We start from the raw sequence: 22,391 nt of genomic DNA, 5'->3' as shown, positions 1-22,391 counted from the left end.
CCGTGACATATTTAAACTTAATAGAGCCCACATGTCATGTTAATATTTTATCACGCTTCTTTTCCTTAATGGGGATTTCTATAGCAGGTTCTAAACTTAGAAAATGTCTGCCTATTTTTGAAAGTAATTTTTTACAGGGACAGAAGAATTTTCAGGTTAAGAGCTGGAAGGGCCTCTTACTCTTCCTTGTTCACTTTCACCCTCAACCTCTTCAGTCGTTTCTTCTGACTGAACTCCAGATTTTTCAGGATGTTCTCGAAGTATTCCTCTGAATTGAAGCTTAGCTGAAATGTTAAAAGAAAATGTTTTTGCTCAAGAACATTATAGTAATATATATATATATATATATATATATATACATACAGTATATATATACTGTATATATATATACAGTATATATAATATACAGTATACACGCATGCTTTACTATTTAGCCAATAAGTTTGGGTATTTATTATTTTGTTACCAAATTAAAATGAAATATATGTTCATAGAGACTTCAAAACAATTGCCATTTACATTTAGGAAAAAGAGTTCCTTAAGAGTTTTTTGTATGATGAAGTTGACGCTAAAATGGATACCATTTGTTGCAGAGTTCTATACAGAACCTTTAGATGTTCCCCCAGAAGGACATAAGAACTATTTAGAGTGTTAGATGGATGTTTGGATTAAACCCATTTAATTCAAGTGAATGATAACTATATATATATAAGAACTCAGTCCCATCACTTTAATGAGTTATTTTTATTTTATACATTATTTATTTTTAAATCATGCACCTCCTGACTATGCTATGCTATAGAGGGATCCTAGCGGTCCCTGGACCCAACTTTGTGAACCATTGTTTGAATATCAGCTGTAAAATAAATCTTGGCCTATAGTAACTTACAGTCTTGCAGTAACCGCTTCACCAAACTAGCGCACTCGCCATTAATAATGCCCTCATTTATAGTTTCATTACAATCTTAGAGAGGATAATGAACAAGTCCTTAAAGACAAATACAAAACAAAACCTCCATGTGTTCAAAAAACCTTCGACATGCTGTCAATGTTTTTGTTATGAACCCGTTATTATCTGTTTCTAGCCTCGGTTTAAAAGATCGCTGCTCACTTCTTTGTATTCCTCGTCCAAATATGTATTGTTCATGATGTTTTCTGAGAACCCAATTCTCTCTCGAATAGCTCGAGCCTGCAAGAAATAAAACAGTAAAAAAAAAAAAAAATTAGCCATATTTAATTGATTGTTTGTGGAATTTTAGAGGGCACTCAGACCGCGTACTCAATTTAATTCTTCTGAATCACATTGGCTGAGATTGTATAGCCTCGAAGTCTGCAGATGACTTCCAAGTCAATATTTACACAGGAAGCTTTTGTTTTAGAAGACATGACTAAGAGTGACAGAGGAAATGTGCTTAACCACACACATAAATCAGGTTGAGCAAAATGAAATGATTGTTGTAGGAGTTTGCTTGCAGTCATAACTGTGCCAAAAAATCTGAATGAAACTCACCTTCTCCTCTGCAGCTTTCCTGGTTTCATCATCCATCCAGCTGAGGCCTTGTAGGTTACTAACAAACACCTCTCTGATGCCAGCAATCATCTCATCCATCTGAGGACAGCAGTGAACAACATGTTAGTTACAATGCCTTCCATAATTCACTTCCCATGAACTTTTCCACATTTTGTAGAGTTACAATCAGTAGCTGAAAGGGACTGGGAAACCGCTAAAAGGGATGCCATTGGGAAGTCACATAATTAGTTGAATAGAGTTGACCTGTGTGAAAGCGATCTCAGTATCAAACAGACCTGGCCCAGAAGACGAAGGAGCAATCAAAGGTTCTGGAAAAAATATCAGTGAGGATTTGGTTATGGAAAAACATCCCCAAATGTGAATGTCCAACAGATTATTAAAAAATAAGAGTTCAAGACCAGGTAAGAAGGGCATTAGTCAGGGAAACAACCAAGAGGCCATGGGCTCAGGGAACGATCAGAAAGTTCCACAGTTCAGAAGAGAAGAGTGAGAGGCCATATGAAATCCAGTCTGTAGTTTGCCAAAAGGCACGTTGGAGACAAAAGAATGTTTCGAAATGTTCTCTGGTCTGATTTGACCAACATTGAGTGTAAAATTGAGTGCATTTCATTTGGTGGAAGCCCGACACTGCTCATCACCATCCCACTGCATCCCACCATCCCACAAGCTACACTGGAGTAGTTCGAAATCAAGAACCTGATCACCCAATTAAAACACAGACCTCAATCTGAATCTGTGACAAAACTGCTCGGCAGAAATTCTGCCAAGAAGAATTGGCAAAAATATCTGGATTCACAAATGCAACGCTGATAGAGACATACAGTATCCCATAAGACTTGTTAAAGAAGGGTGAATGAAAGGCACTGTACTGTATTAAACAGAATTTGGTCCATAGAATAAAGAACTGCACACACACTATCCTTATATATCCTTACACCGATGGTGTATACACCATCCATGTCCAATCTTAACAGTAAAAGCCTGGTGTGTCAACAGGTTTCTGTTCAAAACACACAGGAGCCAGACATGATCGAAGGCCACTGACCACCTCTGACATTCACAGGGTTGAGACAGCAACACTAAAGTCTTCATATCAGCTCAAGCCAACAGTAAAGTGTTTTATAATACCAGTTTTACAGGAAACTCTAAGAAAAACCGTTCAAGCTTGACATGTTAAAACATGCATTAAGTTATTTGAACAAACAGTGCAGTACAAATAAATTCTATACCAAATGACAGATGGGCTTATTATAGTCAATGAGTTATAGGCTCCGAATAAAAAAACAAGTTTCATGGATGTATGTGACGATCAAAAGGGTCCATGTCTCAGCATGTCATGATATTTCGGTTGGATGAGATATTTGTGAAACAGCACAGTTGAGGACAAAAGGAAGAAAAAACAGAGAAAATCGAGCACTGTAGGATGAAATAATGAGTAAAATTCTACACTAACTCAAATCTCATGTCAATATTGATATAGAGTAGAGTTTACATCAATGGCTTAGTGCTTAGTTTTTTTAACGCACCGAGTTGCCAGTTTATAGTTACAGTAATGCATTTGATCTGACTGATGTACTCGTATGAATAAGAACTAGAACAAGCTAACTTGGTTAAAAATCAAAAAGAGAAACATTGTGAATTACTGTACGCGCTGTTCAATACGCCGTGTTCTTCGTTGGTTTCCATTCTAAAACCGTTTCACATGCCTGGACGTAGTTTGTCGAATGAAACTTTGTTTTGCTCTATCGCTGATAACGTTGTACTGCTTCATATCGTCTCGTGCTTGGACGCAACAATCTTTTTCCATTTTAATCTGTACAACCAGAGGCAATGGTTCACCTTTCACCTGCTTCAGCTTTAACAGGGACCTGTATGTCTGTAAGCATACTCTTCTGATCTCATATATTTAGTAATTACACCCCTAAATATACAGAAGATCCGAGTAGTTACTTTGTTTTTAATTTGTTAAGGTCCAGTTACGTAAAATGCGTAAAAGTACGGATTAGCGACTAGCATGACTGAAACAACAGTTAATGATTAGTTCATGGCCATAAATAAGAGCATGTGAAGATATGTTTTGTTTCACAGTGAGCTGCTCGTCTCAGGTCGAGTTCTGATTAATAATTTACATTAATGCACGTGATTGTCCTCAGCAGATCATCTGCTACTGGAACCATGTAAACTCAAGTTAATTTAAGGATTATACTTTTTTTTTTTTCTATAACTTGAGTGAAGAATTTAAAGCTGTTCTTCAACATTTAGCAGATCTTTCATCATTGATCTCCACCGTCACTCATTGTTTTGCATTTATTTATTAATTAAGTCATTTATTTATTTATTTTTTTAAAAATAACTTATGTAAATATTTTATTTTCAAGTCCTTTCATCCTTTTACATACTGTTCGAGTGTGGATTGTTCTATTCTTCGTCTAATTTTTTTTTTTTTATATTTCATGTAAAGTACTTTGATCTTTTGAACTCGATATGAAAAGTGCTACATAGATAAAGATTTATTTATTTATTTATTTTTAATGAGTGTGTACTTTTACCACCTCTGCTTAATACTGGCAACTCGGTGTAGCGAGACACATGACTCTCAGCCTTAATAACAGCCTTGTTCGACTGTTTAACTTCAATCCAATCTCCAAACAGTTCTGACATCAGCATCAATCATTAGCAAAAAATTAACTGCAGTAATCCAAGACAATTACGATTAGCAATGATTAACCAAAAACGCTGCAGCATTTTTGTTTAATAGATTTCCATATATGCATGACAAAAAAAAAAAAAAATTGCACCTTCTCAGATTTCCAAACTCATAATTATCTGCATGAACATATAAACATGGCCATACATCAGAAGTGTGTCTCTTCGCTGAAGAAAAGTGGGCAGACGCTAGTCATGGGCCCCGAAGCAGCCAGTGATTAATGGTGTGTTAAGGGCTATGCTTCATGACAGGTGGTGCTGAGCTCCACTTACAAGAAAACGAGGAAACGAAAACACCAAGCGTCAGCCTACACATAGCTGTGTGTGCTGCACAAACACGTCTTCCGAGAGCTGGAATACATTCTTAGGCACTAGCGAAAAGTGCAAATGACACAATTGTGAAGAGAAACGTCTAGTAGGCATGGACACACACAAATACAGCAGTCACTTTACCCAGCTCTCACCATGTCCTTGCTGTCTCCAGCAAAGGCTTCTTCTACATACAGTCTGCCAACAGCGTTCTCCATGTTGTTGTTGACATAGACCGCACACTGCCTCCACACCGCTGCCTCTGAACTAGTACCAGAGATGGCCTGAGAGAAGAGAGGACATGACGAAGGGAGAGGAGAGAATAGTACAGAAGCAAGGTATTGAGAAGGGAACAGAAAACAAGAGAGAACAGGTCACGAATGGGAAAAGTTATGGAATAGGAATAAAGACAGGCTCCTTTTTTATATGCTTCTTGTCACGTGACCGCGGCCTGATTTACGATTTGGATTTTGCATTTTAATAAACCTTGCACAGGGATCCTCACTGGCTCGTTAAGATTCTCCCAGAGGAACAAACCAAAGAATTCTTTAAGCTGCAACTAGATTTAATCTTTTGTTTTGTTTTGTTTTGTTGTTTTTTTTTTAAATCTAAGAATGTATAGCCGTCAAGTCCTCACTATCAGTTAAAAAGAACAGGAAATGATACGAACTTTTTTAAAAGCTTTCCTGGTGTCTCTGTATGCTCTGCTCAGGCCAATCACCATGTTCATGGCAAAACGCCACACGATATAGTTCTGGACGTCTCTGCACACATAAACACAGACCGTTACATTTAGTTAATGAACATTTATTGATGTACAGACCTATGAAGGCATAGCTGCTGTCACACCACCCACAGTGAAGTTACTCCATGCTGTTAAGTATCCAGGTGTTGCTTAGTTAAAAGTCTTTAAATGGACTTCCTAGCCCTAAAGACAGGTAGCCATCTGGATAGAAAGTATGAGTGTGTGATTTTTAAAGCCTTGCTCTGGCGGAATAGTGTGCCATGTGTGTAACCGGCCTTTCCAAGAGCCATCTTTTGAGATGTAGCACTCCAATTACCAAAATGAGTCCTTTAACAATTAAAATGTAAAACACTGTATTCTCAGTCAACACCCTGATGTCCACTGGATAAAAAGCCCTATTTCTAATCTAACATTCATATCCAAGTGATGACTCAGTGTACCTTGATCTCCTTAGATTAGGATTTGATTGAAATATTTAAAGCCACTAGGTTCTCCAGGTACAAGGCTGGTTACCGCTGTTCTGGACCTGTTTTTTGCTTGTTTGTTTGTTTGTTTTTCTGGAAGGCAGTGTCTGAGTAACGCACCTCTTTGTGTAATTAGCCAGGACAGGGTTGAGCCTCCTCAAGTAGTTGGGGGCATAAAGGATCACTTGCTCACTCTCCTCAATGGGAAGGTTGATGGTATCCATAATCTTATTAGTAAAGTGAGTCCAGTTAAAAACCTGGAAAGGAACAGACAGTCTGAGGCTGTTCAGTCTCGTATTAACACGTCAAAATTATTAGCCTAAAAAATAATAATAATAATAAATAAGTTAACGGAAGATCTAGGGCACATGGTGGCTTAGCGGTTATCACATTTGCCTCACACCTCCAGGGTCGGGGGTTCGATTCCTGCCGTGGCCCTGTGTGTGTGGAGTTTGCATGTTCTCAGTGAGGTTTCCCACAACCTTTTATCAATTTAAGCAGCTAATTCTCCAAAATAAATATCTAAAAGTGGATCAAATTCCATCTGGACGAACAAGGCTAGTGTAAAGCAAGCCGTTAATACAATATACGTTATATTTCTCGTTAAATATAGTATAATTATGGTCGGATTGTCCACACTGCGGTTATCAGTCATCTAAGATTTTACTTGCTGTGATATCTAGTGTTCCAAAAAAAAATCAATGTGAAATAAAAAAGTTCACACAAACAGGTGTGCGTTTCATACTGTGGAGTCGAACGCAAGTGTGAAGTTCGTGTTGAGTGTCTCCAGGGGCATCTTGTTATAGATGAGAACAGGATTGTTTCTGTCTTCAGGTGTGTCTGTAGCCTGCGGGAACAAGAGCAAACGACAGGAAGAACTTTTTTCTCTTTTTTTAAATGTTAATAAAGAACAGCAGACGATAAGAGCTTGTGGAAATCCATATCTTTTCATTTTTCACCTTTCTGTCCAGCTACTGAAGCAATCATGCCCTTCAAATTTTACATCTGAAGTTGTCATTTCTTATTTGTGGACATTATCTCGAATGTAATGTTCTGTGATTTAAACTGCACTGTGTGAGCTACAGAAGGAAGGGGAGGTGCTCTGACCATACCAAAGTTGATTATTTTTTACAATATTAGTGTATCCTCGAGTGTTTTATTCATCTGACACCTTAGCAATTTGATCATGATTACACAGTTTTATTAATTACAGAACCACATACGTTTTATCTGTTTATAGCTATTGTGAAACATCCATGAAACAAGTTAGTTCCTGTTATCACTTAATTATAGCACCTGTAAACAGTCATCAGCCTCATCAAGAATTACACACATCTCTTAAAACCTGTTTACGTGGAGCGTCCTCCATACAAGTCCCTGTGTAAGTTGTAATAATAGAAATGATAACATATTTAAGCAAGTGCATTCACTTAAACCTGCAATTTGCAGCTGAATTAATGTAAGAGCTGCTGGGATAGAAAATGAATGAATACCTTCTGACCAATCAGTGTTGAGAATTCAACAGTGCTGCGTTATAAGCCTCTTTTATGCTTTAAGTCCAAAGAAAACTTTGTGTCCATATAAAAGCCATATTAAAGCTTGTTATCGTTCTTCCAGGTTTCTGTTTCATGCACTTAAAAGACTCTGAGGCATGAAGTGAGCTCAGAGAGCAGAGATGGGGAAACTATGGGCTGATAAATGTGAGAGCAGTGGTGGGCAGCACTTACAGTGCATCATGTTGAAAAGAAACATGAAAGATTTTTTTTTTATTTTTTTTTTATGAGACCTGGAGTGTACACATGTCAAAATACAGCAATGGTACCACATGCTGGTTTTCAGACGAGCTGTTAGGAAAAGTTTCAGCGCAGAGAAATAAAATGAAATAAGAAGGAACCTTGTCTGAAAACGACACTTTTGTAGACTTCTGAATGGAATCGTTAAGCTTTTAATGGATCCCTTTAGTCTACTACAAGGGAGAAAAAATTGATGTGTCCACTCAATGTGGATATTTTTACAATTATTAAATGTTTTCATTCATTTTAAACGTGCAGATCAGATCGATTTCGCTTGTCAACGCGATTTGATTCCTTTTTTTTCTTTAAAGCTTTTCATTATGTAGTAGTGGTGTTAGACCAAATATACAAAAACACTAGAATACAACACGAACAAGCGCTTACGTTAGCAATCTCCTTCTCCATCTGCATGACCCGGTCCATCTCCTCTCGGATTTCTGTCTCATTCACCTCCAAGCCTCTGTCTCTTCGGACCAGAACAGCGAGATCAACCATGAAGTTCTTATATGTTTTGCAGGCCTGTGAACAAACACCAACACTTCTGAAACAAACTATTGAGTGAGTGTGTGTGTGTGTGTGTGTGTGTGAGAGAGAGAGAGAGAGAGAGAGAGAGAGAGAGAGAGAGAGAGAGAGAGAGAGAGAATGTTAGCAGGGGTGGATATGCTTTTAAATTATGAACTAGATACTATATGCCTCCTGATGTTTAGCTCCCCAGTTATTTAGGAAGCATTCTAGGTCTCCCATGAGGCATTATACCAGTTAATTGGGTTCATCTTTCTCCCTTCCTCCCTCTATCTATCCTCTCTGACTTTTCCATCTCTGCTCTTTCCCTTGGGACACTTCACACTCTCTATGAATATTCATGCGTCCTGACTGGTTGAAGCACAGGACAGAGGAAGTCCACACCAAGTTCTTTCATCTGCTCTGGTGTGTCCTGTGGGATGGAGCTATGGTGTGTGTCTCATTTCCAGTCGTGTTAGCACTAATTACCTGCTGGATCTGGAACACATTAGAGACACAGAGCGGGTGGAAGGCCTAATTTGAATAATAATCAGATGGTGCCTGACGACGTCTGTGTGTAGGGTCCAGACACACTGGAAGCCTAAAGTGATGGATGACGGACTGAGAAAATGTACAATAGATAGGCTTTGTTATTACAATTACATTTGGGACTCAAGGGACTAACTGAACAGGGACAGACCAAGCCAAAGGATTGAATTAGCCATCAAGATCATTTCTGATTTTCCACAGACAGTCTATGAGCTTAATCTGTGTCTGGAAAAGAAGCAGAAGAACTAAGATTGAACTTATCATCAACTCGCATCATGCATGTGGTCATCTCTGCCATCACTTCATAGAGTATATAGTTGATTTTATGATTGGGGTGCCAACTTTTTTTAAAAATATATTTTTTCATCATTAAATCTGGGAAAACATGTGTGTATCCTCACATAAAGTTTGTTAACCCATCGCTGACAACTGACAAGGTTTCTTTGTAAAGTTTTTATAATTTGTATTTTTTTTTTGCAAGGAATTAGCAAATATACAAAATGGTTACCAAAATGGCATCAGGACATTAAGGACTTACTAATGATTTACTTCAAATGCATTTAAATTACAACCACAATTCCGAAAAAGTTGGGACAGTATGGAAAATGGAAGAAAAAAAAAAAAAAAAGTTTGTAGAGTCATTTGAAAATTCAGTTCACTGTGTTCTATATTGAACACATTATTGACACTTTATTTGATCTTTTACTTTGTGAATTTCATTTATTTTTGGAAAATATCCACTAATTTCAAATTTAAATGTGTGTAACTTTTTAAAGTGATTTCAGTCAATATCATAACATCATATTAAACGTTCCTCAACCTACCGCCTTCGGGAAATTCACACAATGCAACTTCCTGTTGAATATGTGACTTGTGGAATATTCCAAAAAAAAAAAAAAAATTTCCAAGGGGTGTATATGCTCGGGAAACAGGATTGATCGAATGTTGTGGAACTCTAATGTACATTTTTCATCATCTACTTTATAAGGGATGACTCAAATGTGACCGACTGACACCCCCCCCCCCCCCCCCCCCCCCCAGGAAATGTTCAGTGGCATTTCATGCTTAGCTTTTAACTTTCGGTTTCATTGTTATCATGTTTGAAATGGGTAGAATCTGTGACAGAGCAACAACACAAGTCAGAACAAGTCAAAATTATTTATCTGTAACGTCTAAATATCTGCACTATGTAGCAAGTATCTATCTATGCTAGAAATTGAGAATGAAACAGATACACAAAACAGCAGCTTTGGTGTAAAAGGCAAACCTTACCTCTTCATAGGGCCCCGTGCAGACATAGTAGTCTCTGGAGGGCAGGCCAAGGCTTGGCTGGTCAAACTGGTACAGAGAATCAGATGAACACACAATCATACCATTCATTCTAAACAGGAAAACCAATGCATCCACAGCACCAGTAAAAAAAAAAAAAAAAAAAGTATCAGTTACCATGATTAAAATAAAAAAGTCAGATCTAATCTCTCCACAGGTTTCAATAACAGAGGGACTGTTTGTTCATGGAGATTTTGTGATTGTGAGTCTTTGGCTCGTTGCCACATGAGCAAAGTGGTTCTCCTTGTTTAAATGGACAGTGTTTTGCTGAAAGTGAGAGCCACCAAAGTGTTCGGGAATGTCTCAAATGGGAAACAAAAGAATGAAAAGGAAAAGAGACTTCATAGAAAAGAAAAAAAAAAGAGTAGCAAGACACATAAAAAAAAGACTGATTTAAAAAGAAAAGAAAAAACAAAGTGTACTCTTACATGAATGATATGAGAATTGGAGTCTCGGTCGTCTGTGCCGATATAAAAGCTAATTAGGACTTGCTTCCCATATTTCTCATTCAGTTTGGCTATGGCATCTTCTGCCCTCCATTTGTCCCCTAAAGAGAGGATATGACAGACATAAAAACATGTTGAACTTCATTCTGTGTTGTCGAGAGAAATAAAATGCACACAGTAAATACATCATTTAAGAACATAATCACACACCGAATTTGGTGTCCCAGTCGTCCATCGCGATTGGCCACTCGAAGACATCTGGCAGCATTGAAATCAGAGGCATTCCACCTCTCTGTTCAATGAGACCTGTAATAAAAACACATCAAACATACAACATTACATCAACATTCATACCAACAAGCCCTGACTGCTGACAACAAATTCTTATTACAGGTTTTAAACCTGACCATTTAATGAAGACTTTTTTAAAGAAATTCTATTAACTAATAAAATTCAGGATTTTGCTGCTACTTTATCAGCTGCTAATATTAAATGAAACATCAACTCTTCTCTCATATTAAACCAAATTCATAATATTCAGTTAATACTATGAGGTATTCAGTAACTACAGTGGAAGTAATGGGAACGCTATATATGCAATTGAAAAAAAGTCTGGACATCACAACAGGTCATTTAAGATATTCTCATTGGTTTTCCAGTGATCCTGGACTCACTTTCATTGGTGCAGGACCTATAAAGGATTTTGGCTTTGGCTAAAGAGCTGCTACCACTGGTGCTTTCTTCTCTCTCCAGTACTCCTGCAGAGGCAAAAAAAAATAAAAAAAAAATACAAATAAAAGAAGAGAGGTTCATATACCAAATCCAAAAAATGGACTTTACAATTCATTGATTTCCAAAAAAATGTTCAGCATCTCTGCTGTAGATCATGGTTCGTCAACTGGTGGATGGCAATCCAGATGTGTAGCCAGCAAAGTATTTTAGCAGACTGAACTGAAGAATATTTCGGTTATATTACCTTCTCTGGTCTGTGAAGTGACAATATGGCTTGTGCAAAGGAAGAAAATTTAAGAAGACAGAAACAGAATGCTTAAAGATGACTGGACAGAGAACTATCCCTTCATTCTTCCTGGTTCAAACCGACAGCTAACATATCACATCTGTTCAAAGTCTGTGCCACTAGTCAAAAGTGGCAATGTCAAGCACCCAGGTGGAATAAAACATAATCATGTCAATCAAGTCGAACTAGCCATGAGCTAGTCATTAATGATTAAGTGCTAGAAGCTAACTGCTCTCACCCTTCATTCAGGTTAGTTTACTTATCCAGAACTTTCTAACTAAGGCTTTTTTTTTTTTTTTTTAAATGGGCCGTTACTAATTTATTATTAAGCCTCATCATGATAACATACACTTCTGGTTTTGATTCTCCACTGAGGATCTGATGAAAATAAGTTTCATGTGATAACAAATCCTCAGTGTTTATTTAATAGAAGTGTTGCAGAACAGTCACGCAAGGACCGCTTGGAGCAAAACTGGAAGTTGTACAGAAAGGAAACATCCTTAAAGTGAATAAAGTTCTAACTGAATCATGTACTCTGCATCCTCATGCACACACACACACACACACACACACACACACACACACACACACCATGGTTTCCTAGCCTCATTTCCTGCTCTCTGCATGACTTTATTTCCAGCACTAAGAGTTACTACGAAGTTGTTGATTATTATTTTAAAACTGTGGTTGCCAACTGAGCAGCCGAGCATGAAACCGCTGAAAGGTGTAATAAAAATGAAATATACAAGTCCCACAGCAGTGCCAAGAATCACTATTTATTTAATGACTTATAAAAAAAATGGACGTCCTAATCAAAATACTTTTGCTTTTTGCCTTCGTGTGTATTCAGTCTGTACCGTTTGCAGCGTTGAGGCTCTGAATGGCTTTTAATTGGGCTTGCGTTTGAATGCTTCCTGAAAAAAGGGCAAAGATCATGTGTGTGTGATCAGATTAGAGGCCACCTGGTGTGTGTGTGTGTGTGTGTGTGTGTGTGTGTGTGTGTGTGTGTGTGTGTGTGTGTGTGTGTGTGTGAGTCCCCTACAGCTTCAAAACTGTGTCTCTCTCCCAGTCACGCTCTCAACCTTATGTCTTTTTCATACTTGACTTGTACAACCCGTAATTACTCATAGAAAGGAAATTCAAAAACAAAAATTGACTTCCAAGCCAAAAATATGGAACGCACATGATTTTAAATGAGGACATTTGACGAACAGGTCAGGTTTGTTATGTAAGACGCTAAAAAAATAAATGAATAAAATAAAATAAATAGAAAAACCTTTGTGTTATACTGTTAAAGGAAAATAATCAACACCAAAGTTGGTGTGAGGGAGTAGAGTTATTGTCAACATCCCAAAGTTGATTATTTTGACACTTTTCCAATGATCACAATTATTTATTTATTTAATAAAGAACAAGAACTTGTACGTTTTTTTTTTGTTTTTTTTTTAATGTTGTGGAACATTTGTTAAACATGTTAATGCTTCATTTAAACATTCATTCCAACTTTTCCCTTTCTCTTGCGGCATGTTACCGAGAAACCACCGATCCATGTGTACTGAAGTCTTTCCTGTCTGGTCTGAGAGCTTGACTGTTAAGCGCTGACATTGGAGACTCCTTGCAAAAATGCTAAGTAAATGTCTGGAGTATCTGCCGTGAATCTTTGTGAAATCCTCTTTACTATAGAAATGATAACTTATTAGAACACGTGCATTAAACCTATGATTTGCCTTGCAAGAAGAACTACTCTCAGTGATGATGTTATAGAAATGAATCAGCACCGTCAAACACTGCCATCTCAATATTATCCACCATCCACCTTCTATAGCGCTTATCCTTCTTCAGGGTCAGGGGGAAACCTGGACCCTATCCCAGGGAGCATCGGACACAAGGCGGGGTACACCATCGCAGGGCACAATCACATACACACTCACACACCCATTCATACACTACGGACACTTTGGACACGCCAATCATCCGACTCTGCACGTCTTTGGACTGGGGGAGGAAACCGGAGTTCCCGGAGGAAACCCCCGCAGCACGGGGAGAACATGCAAACTCCGCACACACAGGGCCACGGTGGGAATCGAACCCCCGACCCTGGAGGTGTGAGGCGAACGTGCTAACCACACATGTTCAAACCGATAAACTCACAACCGTAGCATCAGCTGAATGGTCATGTGACCTTTAAACTGTCACAGGCATCTGTTCTTTGAAAGGCTTTGTAAAGTCTGTGCAGTTGCGTCACCTTGAAATTCGAATTATACTGAAGTTTAAACACTCTGTTTAAGGACAGACAATGAAATGATTCAGGGTGTTTCTATCTGAAATGTTGTAGCTTTGACATTGTATTCTATTGCAGCTTTCTGAAATATAAAGCCATATCTGACCCACATATTTTCACAAAGCCCTCTATGTCCGAGTCAGGAAGCAGTTCCTCCCTGCGGCATCTCCACCATGTATATGCATGAGGTCTATTGCTGATACTCTTCCATAGACATCCTCTCTCTGCTCATGCTGACTGCTTGGCCCTGCACTAAAGCTAGCGTATAAAACCCTGTTAGACATGGCAGCATCACGTTTTGTGATGTCATGGCTATCAGTCAGGATTATTCTGGGTAAGATCGGCATTGATCCCTGTTTGACTCCTGCGTCTCCAACTGCGGTAATTTCCTTGGCAGCTTGAGGATTATGATGGCACGCAAAAGTTCATCCCCTTCGCTGGCAGCTTGTCAGAGTTTGCAGAGTTAATAGCGTGGTTCAGAATTACACATCTGAAAGGACATGACACGGCATACCGAATATTAATAAGTATTTCCGAGATGGAATGGCAAGTATTAATGCTTCTCACTTCCTCTGAGGCTAAGAATAGTATGCTTAATAGTACACTCATTTACATACATCTTCGTGTTTTTTTTCTTCTTCTCGCTCACTCTCCTGGACTGTCTGACTGTTTCTTTTCACCCTAACTCCTTTAACTCTATTTTATTACTATGTAACATTCATGGGCATGTGCAGCTGCTCCTTGTCCCTCAGTGCGTCACCAACATGCTGGCCTTGCTGTTTAGTGTTTAATTGCACTCATACCTGAGCACAGCGATTGCTGTACTTTGGATATAACAGGAACAGAAGAAGACAACCATGTATGCACTAGTACACAAATAGTCAATACAGACTTATAATCGGGGAGGGGAAATGAGGATTTATGCGCATTTGTTGCACATAAAATAATAAATTTGAGTTTTTTATGACCATGAATTGAAAGGTAACTGCCAGCTATTCGCTATGATTCAGTTTCCAAGCATTTGTAGTCAAATTATCCCTTCAGTTTGTAAATGTTCTTGATCGTCATTTCTCAAAGTGAGGTCTGTGAAGCATAGCCAGAGTTATTATCCTGTTTAACTGCTCTCTCGAATCGCATGGGTTCAATCCAAACCTCAATAACTCAAAAACGATTAGGCCTAAAAAATAATGCCAATTTGTACCTAATGTTTTCTATCACTGGAAAGGAAAGTTCTGGAATAAAAAGCTATGTGGATCTAATAAGCAGCCAAAATATTATGGCTCACAATTAAATAATAAGCATAACATGTGGATAGCTAAATATATATATAACGTTTGTATATATCTGTGCTGACAGGGTCTGTGGAATGAACTTTACAGTTATACGGAGCTGCAAAAAGTATGAGAGTTCTTGCTCTAGACAAACATCGCAATTATAATTTTATTTTTTTTTATTTTTTTTAAATCGGCATGACTGCTGGTTACAGTAGTGGTGCGTAATAAACAAGCTTTTGATAGACATGGAGAGAGAGAAGGCACATTTATGAACATGGGCAAGGTTGCTAGCGTCATATTAGTCATTCCTGCAGGCCTGTATCATTATCATTACTGAATCAGTACTGAATCAGTCTCTCTTATCAAGTCCTTTGTGGTTTAACTGATTTGTGAAGCAGAGTCAACAGACCGCAAAACGCATTTTAATATCTCCCGGACGTAATTCTTTCAGTGATCCCTGTCTATACACTGATTATGGCAAGAACAAAACCAAAAAAAAAAAAGAAATAAAAAAAGAAATTCCCCCTGAATTTTCGTACGAAATTATCCTTAATAATTGCATGTAAAAGTCATAAATCATTTCAAGCCGTATGCAGCCCGAAGCTTGTCGTGATGCTTCTGCATTATTGTATTAATTGTAAACACATGCTGATCGATTCAAGGGTGGCCAAGACAGCCAAGACCCGGGCGCCAATTACATCCAAAGCTCTAATAGAGCCTTTAAATACTCTCTTATTTCCACATCAATTTTCTATTTAATTCCTGAAAAGACCAATGCACTTGAAGTGCTAACGTGGGGATTTGGCTGCAGGACTTGTTTCACTGGGGAAGTCGTGACCCCTTTGGTTAAGTCCCAGCCCCAAGTCATTATTTTCATTTCACACTGTTTGTCATGCACACTCCATATGTATTCCACTGACACGTTAGTGATTAGCACCGCTCAAATTAAATTAGATAAGGCGAGTTGCCAAACACATCATTTACTTGATTAAAACTTCAGAGCTTTGAATTTGCACTGGTGTTTTAATCAAATGTGAATATTACAGCCTTATTAAGATATTGCTAATTGCAGCACATTATCAGCATCTGTCAGAAATAAGGCATTTGTATACAAATAAATCAGTATTGTGCGCACTAAATTATTATTGTTGATATAAGTTAGGGGGAAAAAAAAGTCAACGTTCTCATCATCTTTAATGGCAATGTCTGACCCTCAGAGTTCAGTGGAAGTTTGAGAAATATCTGACACAGGACTACTATGATTCACTAAAACCTTAATGTAACATTTAACAGACATAATTCTCTCACTACCCTCTCCCAAAAACACAATTTCACAGCCTGTGTTGTGTAGAGCTTTGAATCTACAGTTTGGTCTAGAAAGAAATCAGCCCCGGCCGCACTTCTTCAGACCATACTGTGTATCTTTCTTATGATCATTGGTGGTGCTGATCTGCTCGGTTCTACAAAGGTCAAAAAGTATCCACCTTACATTTTTGGCAAATAATCTGATGTGGAAATAAGCTGATGTTATCTTTGAAAAATGAAGGAGCTTCACCCTGATAGCTCATCAGCAACACATGCACCATCCCAAAGGCCAGCATATCAGTCCATATCTGTTCCTGTATCTCTAGGTGCTGAAGGACCCTGGCACTTCCTGATGAACAATCATACATAACCACAACTGAAGCTGTTAAATCAGGTCTTGACTTAGAAACATCACCAAAATGTGTTGGAGTCTAGGACCTTGCAACTGGAAATGATGACTCCTGCACTTATTGTGCACAGATCTGATTATCTCGGATGTGTGATATAGTATCTAATCTATGTTTCGTTAAAGAAGTGAAATTGTGCCACATCACATTCATCTCCCTTTGACTTCGCTTTCTTGACTTTCTTCAAGCAACTCTGGAGACAGACAGACAGACAGACATGCACTTAATTTGATCAGAACGTTGTTTACAACAAAACACAATCCAGGTCTGATCTCCACTTGTTCCACTGACCAGGCGGTTACTAAGGATGAATGAATGGCCAGTGTACATGCGTTGCTGTGAATGTACTGGTCTTTCTCTTTTTTTTTAAAGCACTTTATCTGTGCATTCCAAATAACCAAGTTGTGTTTATTTACATGCCTACTTCATAGTAAGCTCAAGTATCATTTGCATAAGGAATACTGAGAAAGGGATACAAGAAAGCACAATCTGTGTGTCCCATAACCCACACAGCAGCAGGCTGTACTTCACTGCACTATTAATAGCTGAATAACGCTAGGACTAAAGCCAGAGATTGTTAAACCACTGTCCAAACATCTGTTCAAACCATTTCACAATTTCCAATAAATACAAAATTGACCAACCAGATAAAAATAAATAAATAAATAAATAAACAAATAAATAAAAAGTTCGATTTTGCTTGTTATTAAGCATCTACCGTGTCAAAAAAGAAAAGAACTAAGTAATCATCAGTGGATTTCATTCACCATTAACCACTTATTAGCAGTTTTTGGAGGGTTTAGTATTCCTGGAAACAGTAGCACAACCTCCTTTAACAAACCTTTAAGCACAACCTCCAGTTCGTCCCGGAGGATGTCGAAGGTGCTGTAGCGTGAGCTGGTTTCGGGGATGATGTTCTTCTTCAGCCAGCCTCCGCAGGCATACTGGTAGAAGTTTTCACATGGGTCTACTGTAGGGTCCATGTTCTCAATGAGGCGAGATGCTGAAATGCCAAGGAATAGATTAAAGCTAATCTGGAGGGCCCGTAATATATATTCCTTTCTCATTAACTCATGACGGACTTGCCAGCTATTAACAAATAAGTCGTACTATGTACGAGTTATTCTTTCAACCTACAGAATCTTCTAAGTCTAGCCTATAGGCCTTGTGATCTATTCACATTTATTCTGAATTTTTCTTTCCATTTCATTGTTCTCCCCAATATTAAGCCTTTCTTGAGTTGTAGTGTGTCGAGACAAAGGAAAACACCATATAATCCAAAACAATCCCCGTACAAACCTAGAAGTAAGAACGTATATTTACTGGTGGCTGCTAACTCTTACCTTTCATCCCAAAAAGGCATCGAATGTCTATCTCATGCATCTTGTGATGGTTTGTAAAATGTGCTTACCCGACCGTGTGCAGTCAGCTGTAGTGCAAACTTCATCTAAAAAATATCAAGATACACAAGAAGTCACTGTTCCAGAGGGCAGATGGTTTAATGTATAATGCTGAGGAGGCAATGTTCACAAAAGCACTATTAATAATTTAGTGTAAATGCCAATAATGGTTTATGACTTATGCTAAAGTGGACTCTTCAGTGGTACACCAGTAAAAACCTATACAGTGATGTCTCCATGCCATTTGGAATGCATTGACATGCAGTGGAAGGGACATTTCATTGGAATTCGAAGCATGCAGAGATAAACCAAAAATATTTATTTCTTTTTTAATATTTCTGTCCAACTCCAATCAGCAAGCGCCCCCCACTTTGAATCTACCAAATCTGTATCTTATCCTTAATATCCCATCATTACTTTACAATCCTCACCCGCTACGCTTCTACGACTAATCCCACAGTTTGTACCCACTGTTATGTCTTACTCGCTTACTCTTCAGCACAATTTTTATATTTGACTGCCATTTATATGTACCCCTCATGCTATGTCAGGAATAAACCATGACAGGACATGCTGCTGTAGAAAGCTTATCATCAACAGTGCGTCGTGATGAGTCGCAACTCAAAAAGGGTCCTGAAATCTTTCATTCCTCATATATAAACAGCAATTTACAAAGCCCTGATACCGAAAACTCTGTCCGTGCAATGTTACAGAAAACTCCCCCTTCCTTTTTTTAAAAAAAAATAATAAATCCATTTATGTGAAACATCTGCTGTACAAGTCCCTGTGAATGAGCTGTTACTATAGAAACGTATTAGATAACGTATCAGAAGGCGCACATTAATATAATATTTTTTTTAAAAATATGAATTAATTCATACTGTATTAATTAATTTTTGAATCACAGTGTAAAAAAGGGCAGTTATATTACAGTGCATTAAGATAAAAGATCTAGCTAAACGATTATCAGACATGTCGACATGGCCAGAACAATGTTTTTTATTAATTTAATTTGAAAAGCTTTATTAAACTTTACTGGCCATTATTTTGTTCGCTTCAAAGTGTTAGCGGGTGGTATATGAATGTTTAACAGATGATGTTAGTGAATCATACCATATTATACACACTGGCAGTAAACCTCTTTGTTGATTATTAGCTTTGTATTAACCTTGTTGCCGACCCTGATTGGCTATTAAAACTCCCTTAGAGCCAAAAACATACGATAATTGCTTTCCCCCAGCAGTGCCCTCCTCCAGAAACAGCCATACTCCATAAATATCATGACCAGAACCCTATGAAGTTATCTGAGGAGACCTGGTAACTCTGTGTTCGACAAAAAAAAAAAAAAAAAGAAAGATCTTAGCAAGTGAAGACATCTTGAATAAAGGAAAGGGTATCTAATAGTTCTCGATATGACAATGTTATACAAATATAAGATCATTAGGACTATTCACTTATTTCAAGATTACAGTGGTTAAAATAAGGCAATTTCAAACCTGACATCTGTAAAATAAATAAATAAATAAATAAAGATATAATAATAATCGTGTATTTGTATCTAATCAAGAGAAATTGAATTTGCTTATATTCAAGATATTTTTATTTCCTAAATTCTTGCTAAGCTCATTTTTTTTGCAGTATGTGAGCCCATAACTAACAATGAGCACACTGAGGTCCATACGTCAATAGTTTTTTTTTTTTTTTTAGTTTGCAAGTTTATCTGATGTTTTGCCAGATGTTTAGGGAAAACACTGCCACTCATCTGTTTTAGTTCAAATGTAGACACCTGGAAAAATTCACAAGCACACGTTCTTTTTGCATATGTTTGTCCACTGTCAATATAATATACTAAATAACGAACCTCGGAGTCCTATAGATTAAAATAGACCATTTTATTAATGAATCTATTTTTTCTTTGACATGAAATACGTTTACTGTGAAATTTTTTATTTTATTTTTTTTGGGGGGGGCGATAATGCAAAGAAAAAAATCTTTTATTGCAAGAAAATTTGTTAGAAATAATGTCTTCATGTTTGAGGCTGATGAAAAGCTACATTTCAATAAGTAGACAAAAAATAAATGGTGGATTCTTGCGAAGGACTTCTTATAGTACAGCAAGTGCTTCTTTACTGTCATGTTTAAGACTTTTCCTATTTCAGGAGGCAGAAATCAACAGGTAGCGTTGGCTATCTTGTAAATCAAATATGTAACTCGGTGTAATGAACTGGAGTCAGAGCAGTTTATGGCGGAATAGAAGGATAGCATAACACTGATTAAAAACGAGGAACTGCTGTAGTAGATGTTCAGCGTTGTGTTATGGATCTTTACGGTCCTGAGTGTGAGTGCATATAATTAAACCATACTGGCACTCAGACCTTTACTCGTTCCTCTGTTCTGACATCTGCTATACACAACACACAATGAGACTTTCTTCATGCATGTGAAAAAAACATTTAAATCCAACAAATAAGCAAGGAAATCACAATGGACAGCACATTTCCCACTACTGAAGCGGATTTGGTTCTTTGTGGGAATATAAACCACCCCTTAATCCTGTAAATCTCCTTGGAAATTTGCCTTGAACGTCACGTCAATGAGTAAGGCATTGACAAGCGCCATGAGGCTTCTTCTGGAGTAAATAAGTCAGCACCTGTACCTGGTGCATACTCACCACTGCTGCTGCTGTGTGTCACAAAGAGGATGATGAGGGCTAGGATGACGACAAAAAGCAGAGATACTATGGTCAGGAGGCCTATCTCCAGCGACGTCCACCGAGACTTCTTCTTTTGCGTGTTGTTTTCAGCCATAGTGTGCTGTCCTTCTGGAGCAGCCTGTGGCAATTCACCTGAGACAGGCAGACAGGAAAGGAGATAGACAGCATGTGGGGGAAAAAATGAATAAAAGCCAACATTTGAGTAGAATTGGTTGAGTTTTAAAGATCGCACCTCTGGAAAAGCTGGTTTCCTTTCCAGCCTTCAGACAAATGAGAAGTTTATCACACAAGGCAATTAATCCTTGATCCCTTGGACAGGTGCGTGCGTGCGCACACACACACACACACACACACACACACACACACACACACACACACACACACACTCACACTCACGAGCTCCAACTGGGACCTAACTTCACAAATGGGATGGTCCTGCTGTGTTAGGTATGACATGAGAGGTCTCCGGGTTGGGTACAAAGTCTCTTAAAGTATTCCTTTTGAAGGAGGAGTGAAAGAGGCTTCTGGGAGAATCTCTCTCTGTCTCTCTCTCTCTCTCTTTCACATTCATATATACTGAAAGCAAAAATGCTAAAACAAAGCATAGTGAAAAGTTAATGACACTGTGTGTGCATGCCTCTGTGTGTGTGTGTTTGTGGTGGATGGAGGAAGGAAAGTCCATCAAGACTCATGGAGATGATATTCCGGATGGTTTCTCTTAAAGACCTATCATTTCCTGTGAACACTTAAGATAGGGAAAGACCTTAATCCTTCAATCTTAAGCCCCTTCAAAGCATAGCCTGAAGTGAGCAATCGGCAACTGCCTGCTCTAAACTACACACAGTGTGTGTGTGTGTGTGTGTGTGTGTGTGTGTGTGACCTGTGAGTGTTAATATTGTAATTTGTTTGGCAATTCTTAAGTCTTATCACTGCTATATGGCTGTGCAAATATTCACTGTAGAATAAATAGAAAGAAGTGTACTGTATGTCAGGAATAAAACAATTGGAGTGGTGTGTTTTAGGAAAATAATCTATGACAATGTGATGTGATGCACTGCGAAGTGAAGTGTAATTACTCTTAGTTTCCTATTGCTATTCCAACATCTCTTTTTCTCTCTCAAGTCAAAAAAAATAAATCAGCTGATCACAGGCAAGCCGCAACCTTCTCTGTCCTGAGGACTTTTCTGTGTCAGAAAACTTAAACTTACAGCTTTATCTCTGACCGTTACAACGCGCTGACACTGGAGACTCCTTCCATAAACGTTCAGTTAACATGTCCTTACAGAAAACTTCACCGTGTCAACGATATCATTTTTTTTTTTTAATCCATTTATGTAGATGATCACTATACAAGTCTATACAATGTTACTATAGAAACGATGTACATGTATTAGAATGAGCGCATTAATATAAACCTGCGACTTGCAGCAGCATTACTGTCAGAGCTGCGGTCATAGAAAATGAATCAACGCCTTCTAACCGATCAGATTAATGAATTCAACAGAGCGGTGGTGTAATTTGTGCTAAACTACACTGCAAAAAAAGTTCAAGTTCATCACGGGTCCTTATTTGTGCCGAGATATCTAGCGTTTCCCACTGGGAATATAGCTCAATAAAAAT

The 22,391-nt window shown here is 38.1% G+C and overlaps 1 protein-coding gene across 5 annotated transcripts in view; it reads right to left on the bottom strand.

Annotated features, from left to right (window-relative positions):
• The window catches only part of LOC124626005 (neprilysin), a 31,808-nt gene that overhangs the window by 4,195 nt on the left and 5,222 nt on the right, over positions 1 to 22,391 (bottom strand). For 3 of the 5 annotated variants that reach the window (XM_047153408.2, XM_047153409.2, XM_053678172.1), the window contains 15 exons: positions 20,730 to 20,903; positions 18,070 to 18,105; positions 17,500 to 17,661; positions 11,048 to 11,131; positions 10,584 to 10,679; positions 10,356 to 10,474; positions 9,871 to 9,936; positions 7,933 to 8,067; positions 6,501 to 6,602; positions 5,876 to 6,012; positions 5,217 to 5,310; positions 4,702 to 4,830; positions 1,511 to 1,609; positions 1,112 to 1,189; positions 181 to 284 (listed from right to left, as the gene is read on the bottom strand). In XM_047153408.2, the coding sequence (XP_047009364.1) occupies positions 181 to 284; positions 1,112 to 1,189; positions 1,511 to 1,609; positions 4,702 to 4,830; positions 5,217 to 5,310; positions 5,876 to 6,012; positions 6,501 to 6,602; positions 7,933 to 8,067; positions 9,871 to 9,936; positions 10,356 to 10,474; positions 10,584 to 10,679; positions 11,048 to 11,131; positions 17,500 to 17,661; positions 18,070 to 18,105; positions 20,730 to 20,903 (1,615 nt within the window). The other 2 variants (XM_053678173.1, XM_047153407.2) reach the window with 2 other exon arrangements.

Source organism: Ictalurus punctatus, chromosome 4, assembly GCF_001660625.3.
Source record: "Ictalurus punctatus breed USDA103 chromosome 4, Coco_2.0, whole genome shotgun sequence".
In the NCBI taxonomy this organism is placed as follows: Eukaryota; Metazoa; Chordata; class Actinopteri; order Siluriformes; family Ictaluridae; genus Ictalurus; species Ictalurus punctatus.
Note: the sequence above shows the minus strand (reverse complement) of the source record. Positions and strands in the feature narration are given on the sequence as shown.